This window comes from Rhinolophus ferrumequinum, chromosome 9, assembly GCF_004115265.2.
Source record: "Rhinolophus ferrumequinum isolate MPI-CBG mRhiFer1 chromosome 9, mRhiFer1_v1.p, whole genome shotgun sequence".
Lineage (NCBI taxonomy): Eukaryota > Metazoa > Chordata > Mammalia > Chiroptera > Rhinolophidae > Rhinolophus > Rhinolophus ferrumequinum.
Window position 1 is genome coordinate 13,515,511 of NC_046292.1, and position 10,367 is coordinate 13,525,877.

Here is a 10,367-nt window from a genome sequence, read left to right on the forward strand (position 1 = left end):
ACCACCCAGATTGTCCTGCACAGAGGCAGGGGGGTGGCAATTATACCCTGCATGGTACTGCACACCCTAGTCATTGGTTAGAAGTAGGCAGGGGTTTGGGGGTAGGCAATGTACCTCCCAGCAGACAGTCCTAAAGAGAATGAGGGTGACTGGGCACTGCAAGTGTTCAATGTCCCTTCTGCCCCTCCCCCGTTGGGTGTCCTTTTGCAGAACCTGATCTCTAGCCAACAGGAAGTTCTGTTGGGATGCATCAGATGGATGGATGGGTGATGGATGATGGACGTGAGCACTTCACAGCCAACACATGGCTTAGTTGGGGGCTGGGACTGGGCCAGGAGGGGCTCTGGGTGGGACACCAACACCTGCCACAACTTCCATCTATCCATTATGGGCTCATTTGATCCATAAGCATTAATCGAGTACGTAATATGTGGGGGAGCAGATGAAACGAAGATGAGACAGACGGCCTCCATCCTCCGGAAGCTCCAGTCTAGTTGGGGGAGATCAGAGAAGTCCAGACAATGATGTATCACTCAAGATAAACTTTGGTAAATTGCAGACCCATGAAGTGCTATAAAGGATGTGGAGTTCGGAGGAGGGAGTGAGGTCTTGGGGCTGGGGAGGAGTCAGCCAGGGGACAGTTCTGTAGGAAGTAACCCTTGGACCCTGAGGGACTGGGGAGGGCTTAGCCACCTGGAGATGACAGCTGGAACCTTTCTGTAGGAAGCCCAGCCTGAGCAGACACCTGGAATCAGGGAAAGAAAGAGTGCCTGGAGGACAGGTGGCGCGTGCTTGTGGGACTGGAGCAAGAGGAACAGAGGCTTCGTCTAGCATTTCACTCGAGAGATATTTACAGAGCCCCTTCTTGGCACTGCTTTGTCACCAGGGATGCAAATGAGTCCAGGTCAGGCATGTACCTTGCCTGCCAGGACCTCCGAGCCTAGTGAGAGAGGGACATAGCACCAGACAGTGTAGGTCCCAAACTCCTATCCTAGGGCAGTGGGGGCCTCGGGGTTTTAAGAAGCAGAGTCACACGGACAGAAAGATCAGTACTGCCCCGCAGAGAGGCCACTCCACTGCAGCTTGGACAGGGTATCGGAGGGGTGAGACTGGGGCGGGAGGCCTGGGGAGTGAGTGGCAGGGGCAGAGAGAACCTGCCACACCTTGGTCCCTAGGCCCCCACCCCCAACACCTGCTGGTTTGGCCCAAACACCATCTCTGGGGGCTCCCTGCCCTTGGCTTTTCCTAAGATCTCAATCCACCCTCAGAGGAGACAGCTATTGCCTCAGTTGGGAAGACTTAAAAGATCCAAGAGGCAAGATGGGTGGCTGGGGAGAGGCTGAGACCCTCCCTCTTGCTGGGAGTGTGTTAAAAGAGCCTGGCTGGTTCAGGGGGTTCACTATTACTGAGGTGGGGGTGTCAGAAATCCTGTGGGACTTCCAAAGACCAGGGTAGGGGGTGCAGGAAGCCGGGGCAGGTTTCTCCTAGCACATAGGGGTCTGCCCACTGCAGCGGGACCTCCGGAAGAGACGGATATAACGCAGAGTCTTGTTGTAGGTGCCCAGGTTACGTTGCAGGCAGAAGGCCACCTCCTTGTCACAGGCGCACAGCTGCTGCTCACACCAGCTCCCCTTGTCAGCTGTGGGGTGGGAGAGGGCGGAGCTCAGTGTCCCTTCCTGAGACAGAGCCAGTGGGGGAGCCTAGGGTCCCTGGAGGGAGCCTCTGATGGCACTGCCATCCTCGCTCAGCCTTCCCAGCTACTGTGGCTCTAGGTACGCGTGACCTTGGGCACGCCCCATGACCTCCCACCTCCCCGTGTGGCATTGGGCATTTATTTATTTATTTGCTCGTTCATTCATTCATTCATCCATTCTATGAACAATTGAGCACCTATCGTATGGTAGGCCCTGGGGGGACAGGACTGAACACAGCAGACCCGTGAGGTTCACACTCCGTGGCGGGGGCAACAAATATTTAAGAAACACAGGAATGAATAGCACCAACTGTGCTACATGGAAGGAAGCAATGATGCGGGGGCTACAAGACGGTAAAACAGTGGGATGAGAGCCATTTGAGCTGAGATCAGAAGGGTCTGCTCTCCCTGTGGAAAGCCAGGATGGAGGAGGGGGACTGTTCCAGGCAGATGGAACAGCATGTGCAAAGACTCTGAGGCAGGAGGGACCATGGTGCTTCAGTTTTAGTATCTGTAATACAATGGGGACGATGATAAGATGCTGCATCAGGGGGCTGTTGTGAGAATTCAACTAAAGAGGAAAAGACTCAGCACATAGTAAGTGCTCAGTAAATGTTGGCTATTATAGTGTTGTTGTTGTTGTTGTTAAGCCCTCAATTAAAGGAGTGCCGTGAGGCTCGCATTCGACTGCCAGCCCTGGGACCTGCCACCTTTCTCCGTGCATGAACCCGGGGGCCAGGTGACCAGGAATCCAACCCAGCCTCTACCACTTGCAGCTGTGTGTGACCCCAGGCAAACGCTTCTCGGTTTCCTTGTCTGATCAGGGTGCAGCTCCCTCCTCGGAGGATCAATAATGATGAGGGTAATAACAATAATATCGGTAGCCCATGTAATTTATCGAGCAAGCACTCTGCAGCAGGCATCGTGAGGCTCATTCCGTCTGCTCCCGTTTTAGTTCTTGAATTAACTCTATAGGGTGGGATACTGTTAGCATCCTCAGGTTACAGACGAGGACACTGAGGTTCAGAGGTTGAGCAACGTGTTCGAGGTTACACAGCTGCTCAGAGGTGGGTCTGGGATCTAAGCTGAGGTGTGCCAGCCTTCCAGAGCCTAAAGAAGCCAAACCCTGGGGCGGCCGCTTAGCTCAGGTGGTTAGAGCACAATGCTCGTTAACACCAGGGTTGCTGGTGCGATCCCCGCACAGGCTACTGTCAGCTGCGCCCTCTACAACTAGACTGAAACAACTACTTGACTTGGAGCTGATGTGTCCTGGAAAAACACACTTAAATAAATAAAAGGTTGGAAAAAAGAAAAAAAGAAGCCAAACCCTCGTTGGACCACACCCATTCCTGCCCCTCCCCCATAGCCCCGCTATTGCCACTGGACACCAGAGAAAAACAGAGGTTGAGCAGCTTCTGCATCACCGCACAGCATGTGAAGGCAGTGAGTGCCAGAACTCCCTCCCTCCGTCTCCACTCCAACCCCGAGGCCCAGGCACTCACAGCACAGGATGTCCCCCTGCGTAAATTTGTAGGTGTAATGGTCACGGTGGAAACGGCAATGGTGGAGCTTCAGGTGACTATAGCAGCAGTCATGGGCATGGCAGCACCTGGAGGGAGAGGACCGGAGGTGGCACAGGGAGCACAGCTGCACAGGTCCTTAGCCAAGTCGGGTCTCTGGCAGCCCCTGCCCCAGAGGAGAACCAAAGTGCCCCACTTAGAAGAGTCAAGGCCTGCAGGACTCTAGTCTTCTTTACGGTCGAGCTAGCTAACACTTATCGAGTGCTTCCTAGGTTCCAGGCACCAGCTCCTTCTATGAATTCTCTCTTAATCTTGTCTACCACCCATGACGGGGTACTAGTATTATCCCCATTTCACAGATGAGGAAACTGAGACTCAGGGAGGTCAAGTCACTTGCCCAAGGTCACACAGCCTGTAAGTAGTGGAGCAGGGAAGTGACCTGGGCCTGGCTGGCTCTCATCTCTTCTCTGTTCGGTTCCCAGGGTTGTGGTGAAGATCAAATGAGATAATGGCAAAAAGAGGTGGGACTTTTGAAAAACACTGTGCAAAAATGGCAGTGGAAGTGTGTGTGGGTATTGTGACTAGATTAGGGGTTGGGAGTGCAAGGGGGCCTTCAGAGACTCTGGGGAACCTTCTAGAAGGGAAGCTCCAGGAGGGCTGGGTCTGTATGGGAGCTCAGCAGAGTCCCTAGCACATAGTACAAAACAAATTCACAGAATGAATAAATGGATGGAGGGGAAAGAAGGAGTCCTGGGGTGGGGGCAGGACAGGACTGCCACCCGTGGGCCTGCCTAGGAAGGGGTTACCAGTCCGTGGCATCTACGGGTGGGCCTTTGCCACCAAGTCCACAGTGACAGCCGTAGGGCCAATAGGAGGTGATGGTTGTCTTCCCGGTCACTTGTTTGACCATCTTGTTCAGGTTCATAATCCCGCCCTGGGTTGGAGTCACACCTGCCAAGCAGAGGACCAAGAACAGGAGAGGACATGAGTCTCGGGGGAGGTCAATGGACCCCAGGCCTGGTCCCTCTACTCCACAGGCACCAAACCAATGACCGTGGATAATAAAATGGCAGCCACTACTATGGCTATTAAAAATATAGTGATGGTGCGTGAGTGCTTACTATGGGTCTTTGCACATAGGAATTTTTTTGACTCCATGCATCCTATGAGATAAATACTATTTTTTTGGTGTAAATAAACTTTCTCTTTTGGCTTATCCTAGATGTACAAAAAACGTTGCAAAGATCGTACAGAGAGTTCTCATACACCCCTCACCCACTTTCCTCTCGTGTCGTTATCATCTTACACAATTGTGGTGGTAAGATGAAAACTACAAAACCAACAGTAGTTAACGACTTTTAACCCCCAGTTTAGAGGTGAGGCTCAGTCACTTGATCCAGTAACGGGCTGGTCAATGGAGGAGCCAGGATTGAAACCCAAGGCAGTTTGGGTCTACACTCTGTCCCTGGCCATGGAGGTCCCATTTCATGACAGGAAGACGCATACTGCTTCCTACACCCCCCCACCCCAACACCACGTGCAGTAGAGAAATCATCCACGTATTAAAGAGGAGACCTGGCTCTTCTGGGAGGCAGTGTGATGCAGAAATCAACGATTTTCAGGGGTATTTTTCATTTCAGTCAGAATAGCTTCTGGTTAGAATTGATCATAAGGGATTTTGTTTTATTAGGAGAGAGGAATGCATGATGATGAGCTGGGAGAAATGAAATACAGTAAGTAAGTCAGTGAGTTGAGGGGAGCGTTTGGGAGAAACAGACAAAATAAGAAGGGGACTGAAAAGTACATGAGAGCAACCTCAACAGGTGATTCAGGAACACAGATGGACCTCAGAATCTCAGGGAGGCTGGGCTGGGGAGGCCCCTTTGGGTGACCCTAATAATAGAGCTCCCCCACCCCCAGGTAAATGATGTTATAATGGAAATTCCTCAAGCAAATGAATTCAATAGTAAACCAGGGGTGAGCCCTACACTGGGGAAGGTTGGGTGGGAAGAGGGGAGTTGGACAGGCAGGTGTCCCTGGACTACAGCTAAAAGGAACTGGTCGTATCCGGTACTTGAAGACCTGTTGTGTCCCCTCAATGTGTGAGAACCCACGTTGCCACTCCTGTTGGACATGGAGGTTCTAGCTGTGCAGATGTTAAAGAGAAACCTTGTAAGCTCTGACCCAGCTAGTGAGTGATCGCAGCCCTTCTGGAATCCCGGGTTCAGTGATCAGGAACCCAAAGGCAACCCACTGTAGAGTGACCGTCCACCTTGGGGGCCAACCAGGGACCTGAACTTGGCATCTTGCTTTTCGGTGTACCTCTTTCTGCCCTGAATCCAGCCTTTTCTATTTCAGCTTAGCAATACACACACAAACCAACACTTGAGTGATGCATCTCTCCCTTGCCAGGCAAGCCATGAATTCAGCTTTGATTCAGAATGCCTTTGGGGGGATCCCATTTCTTAGTTTTACAGTGCGATGAGCCCAGCCCTGGGAAATTGTTCCATCTGTGGCTATGAGGGCTTTGGAGAACTGGCTTAGCTTGTCGGCAATTCCTGTCTTGGTAGCTTTCTCCATCATTATCTGCCGTGGAGCCCCTCTTCCCAAGGGTTCCCCACAGCGGCGGGAGGCAACACTGCAACCAGTGTGCTGTGTATTATGTTATTGCTGGCTTACTGTTCCTTACACTTGCTAAATGTGGTATCTATTTTCTCATTTGAGTTTGACTCGAATGAGAAACCCTGTGAAGAGGGTACTATTGTGCCCACTTTACATATGAGGATAGAGAGATAGGGTGGCTTGGCCAAGGTCAAAGTGCCAGGAGAGGGTGAGGCCAGTGTTTGAATCAGGGTCATCTGTGTATTTTCTCTGCCCTGCACTGCCTCTTTACATCTGAGAGATGAATTTCTGTAGCTTGATTGCAATTTTCCTAGTGGTTTTTGCTGTAACCCTGAAGGTGTGTCCCCCTCAAGAATGTGAGAGTCCCAAGATAACATACGACGACATAAAAATATGCATCCTTTCTAAAGTCACGTATTTTGAGATGGTCAAGAAACAACACTACCAATTTGCTAGCAACCACATTTTTATATTTGATCTGCTAGAGATCGAATGGAAACTACCCGTCTCCCACCAACAGTCAAAAGAACACTCTTCCCAAGTTCAAGGAGATGATGGCAAAAGGGTTCTAAAAGTATATAGTGTCGTGTCTACATAAATGATTATTATTCGGTCACAGGGACGAGGGGAGCAGGGTGAGGTGGGGAGATCCATTTCTGTAATTTGTGCCCAAAGTACCATAGCTGTCAGCTCAGCAGGCCCCTGGGTTCTGAACCTTTCGTTTCTGACTTTCACAGCAGTCTAGAAGCATGCCACACAACTTGGCCCCCCAGAGCTATGGCCAAAGCCACTGTTCTAGGGCACTGGGAGCCACTGATGGCTCCCTGCAAGAGGCAGAGGGTTGGGGAACTGAGGGACCAGGGCAGTAGGGATCCGAGTAGCAGCTCAGTCTAGGAAAGAGATAGAGGGCCTACCCGCATCCCTCCGTCCCTTCCTAGCAAACACCATGGTCCTGTGCCCACTCACCAGCAAACACCACCAGCGCGCACAGCAGCAGAAGTTCCATGATCCCGGCCCAGAGCAGTGGAAGCAGCTGTGGAAAGTCCCCTTCCTGCAGGCAGCCCCTTATATAAGATGCACCCCTGCCCAGCTGAGCTCGACTCTGCCCCTCCCAGCTGCAGCTCCAGCTCTAGCTCTCGTGGAGGCCACTCGTGCTCCTTCTGTTTCCTCTTTTCTGGCACTGGGAAAGTTTAGTTTTTTTATTTTTAATATTTTTTTTTATAAACGTTTTGATTGCAAAAGAAACACACTTTCCGTGTAGAAGATTTGGAAAACATAAACAGTAAGAAGAAATTTAAAATCCACACTTTTCCCTAATCGAATTAGAGAAGTGTTATCAATGGTCCTTGGTAGTACTTTGTAGCCTGTCTTTGCACTTACCAATAGGACTTGAACATTTCTATGTCATTAAATAGTCTTCTGCAATAATTTGTGAAAGGCAGCCTCGTGTTCCATCATACGGCTGTGCCATTCATTTAACGAGTCCCCTATTGATGGGCATATGGATTGTTTCCAATTTTTTACCATTCCAGACCATACAGTGGTGCAGTGAAAGAAATCCTGGAAGCTAAATCTCAGTCCGTGTCCAGAATTGTTGCTGTAGGATCTAGTCCTAAAGCGGACTTGGGGAGTCAAAACAATATGCACAATTTGAAGGCAATCGGTGGGTGCTAACAACTTGCAGAAGGTCTGCCCCAGTTCTCGTGGGAGAATCCTAATGAGGCAAATGGTGTGTACTCAGCCTAACAAGGGTGGGGTGCTGATGGCAGGACACACGAAAGCATCCCAAAGAGATGGTCTGCCACAAAGGCTCCGCTGACAACCTTTCAAGGCTTAATGGAGAGTCCACTGATAGCAGAAACTGGTTTTCTCTGATGCCCATTCGATGGCTGGACATAGGACCCAGGCGGACCACTTTGCTGCCAGCTAATCAGTTCACCCAAAAAATGTGCCAGCGCGAGTCGCTGCTGGGAGTTGTTCTCTCTCTCTCTCAACTCTTTTCTAAATTTAATTTTTCCTTTGTTCCTTGACTCCATCACTAAGGGATCACTTCATACGTGAGAAAACAATCTGTACACAAAATAATTAAACAGCAGGCCGTGGGTCTCCGGCATATTTTTTGACACGCTTCTCTCATGTGTGCTTTGTAGTCATGCCCTTGTACCCTAGATCTGGGCTCTTGCTGGGGCCTGTGGCTACTACCTGCCAAAATCCCAGCTTCCTCCAATCTGGTATCATTTACTCAGGAGGAAACACAGCCAGGACCACAAGCCCTCTGATTCCAGAACACTTTTCCCTCGTGCGAGAGAAGACATGATAGCGACGCTGGAAAGAAGCCTTAAAAACAGGTATTCCGGACACCGCCATAGGCCCCGGGCACCTCTGAGAGGTGGGTTTGGGATCAGAGGGACCTGGTTCAAACTCCGGCTCCTTCTCTTACCAGCTGTGGGACGCTAGGCAAATCATGTCACCTCCATGAGCCTTGGTTTCTGCATTTGCAGAATAGGGACAAGACAGGGACAACGGTCTCTCCCTCCTCTCATTGCTGCGGGATTTACAGACCACATGGGAAGAGCACACGGCACCAAGCCTCACGCATGGAGAGAACGCCATCATGGCGACCACGAGATGGGACACAGCATCACGTGAAGGTGAAGAGGATGGGGAGGTGGGAGTCAAACCCAGACTGCCTGGATGACGGCTGGCCTTCCCAATGTTCCAGCTGCTTCACCTGGAGCAAGGTCGTAGACAACGTGTCTTCCGTTTTCTCCAGTGTATAAGGGGGTGATGACACTTCATATGCTTCTTGTGGGGATTAAACGAGATAAGACATGAAGAGCTTGGGCCATAGCTAGAGATCAGGAAGTGTTAGTCATGGCTACTCCCACCACCATCATCGTCTTCATCCGTACGGCCACTGCATGTTATAAACAGAATGGATCATCTATCCTGATGTGTTGTCTAATCTGTTGTTAATCCTATCTACGGTGTCTTTGATCTCAGATGGTGTATTTTGTTCTCTCTATAAATTTGATTTGGGTCTTTTCGGTATCTTCTCTGTTTCTATTTAACATGCTCAAGCTTTCTTTTCTCTTCTCACACATATACAGTTATAATAGCTGCTTTAATGTCTGTGTCTACTAATTCCATTTTTGGGGTCATTTCTGGGTCGGTTTCGATCAATTGTTCTTTTTTTTCTAATTATGACTTTAAAGTCACCACTGCTCATTGTTTAGATAACATTCTGATGATAAAGCTTCATCTATTTTTAAAGGGTGGCGTCTTTAGAGTAGATTTCCAGAACTGAAACTGCTGGGTCAGAAGACAGAATGGTTTTTGAGACTCTTCCTTTCCCTGAAGTCTGTAGGAATTTAGAAAGACCCTGCTTCTGCCTCTAAAAGCAGCATATGAATTCTCGTTGGGCCTGGTGGTTTCTTGAGACTCGCCAGCAAGTCTGGGTTTTTACTTCCCTAGGAACAGTAGGAGAAACACTTGATGGTAGGGTCAGGCCACAATGCGTCATGATCTCTAGGTGGACGGAAAGGAGCTGGAGAGGGCTTAGATGCTGGGGTGCACATTCAACTGAGAAGAGTTACCATCCTCTGAGCCTCTACTGTGTGTTAGGCACAGGGTTCTTATTTCATTTTCACAACCACACCATGAGGGAGATACTACTGTGCCCATTTTACAGGTGAGGAAACTGGAGCTCAGAGACATTAGAAACTTGTCCAGGATCACACAGCAGCTACAGGGCACAGTATGGGTTAGAACACAGGTCTGCCAAATCTGCCCTTACCATATGCTGGGCAATGTTCCAAGTTGTCCCACATAGTAAATGTAAGTGGGTACTGCCCTCATTCCCCTTTCACACACAAATCTTTGTACTCAGGGGCTCTGCTGTACATTCTTGTCCTCCCAGCACATACGGAGGTGGAAATGAGGAGAGCTGGCAGAGCCTGGAAGCCTGTTGCTCCCAACCTCACTGCAAAAGAGAAGAAAGATGACCCCTGTCTCCTAAGAGATCCCCTGTGGGTGAGAGTATGTCCCCTCAGCCAGGAGCCAGAGCCCTCCCCTCCACCCATCCCTCTCTGCAAAGCTTCATGTACCAGGATGGTCCCCCAGCCTAGATTTCATCCGTGATGAAACTGCCAGACGCTCAGAATTACTGCATATTTGTGGAATAAGAAGAAAATAAAAGGAGCTGGGTTTCCCCAGGGGCTTCAAGCTTCAAGTCTGATAGACCCTGGCAGGGGAAGAGAAGGGAGGGAGAAACCTGAGATTCCTTTGTGGGAGTGTGACCCACTTTTCTCCAGCTGCACCAAGGCAGGACCAAAGCAAGTGGATTAAACTGGAGACCAACCAAATGTCTGTCTATTGCAGAATGGACACGTAGTATAGTCACTCCGTGATGACACCTCTACCAGCTACAACTACGCACAACATGGACAAATCTCACTCACGATGCTGAATGAACAAAAGCTGACACAAAGGGGTAGAGATTGTGAGAGAGACTGTTCATATGACCTTCCAAC

General features: G+C 50.0%; 1 protein-coding gene across 2 annotated transcripts; it reads right to left on the reverse strand.

Moving 5' to 3' along the window:
• Window positions 1-267: 267 nt before the first annotated feature.
• Window positions 268-6,922, reverse strand: PLA2G2D (phospholipase A2 group IID). Of its 2 annotated transcripts, XM_033114835.1 has the most exons (4): window positions 6,802-6,922; window positions 4,020-4,164; window positions 3,196-3,302; window positions 268-1,639 (listed from the first exon to the last, which is right to left on the reverse strand). In XM_033114835.1, exons 1-4 carry the CDS (start codon window positions 6,839-6,841, stop codon window positions 1,485-1,487), a joined length of 447 nt encoding a protein of 148 aa, XP_032970726.1. In that variant the 5' UTR covers window positions 6,842-6,922; the 3' UTR covers window positions 268-1,484. The 2 variants fall into 2 exon arrangements, with proteins under 2 accessions (XP_032970726.1, XP_032970727.1); XM_033114836.1 differs by lacking the exon at window positions 3,196-3,302 and having other exon boundaries at window positions 1,506-1,639.
• Window positions 6,923-10,367: the final 3,445 nt, after the last annotated feature.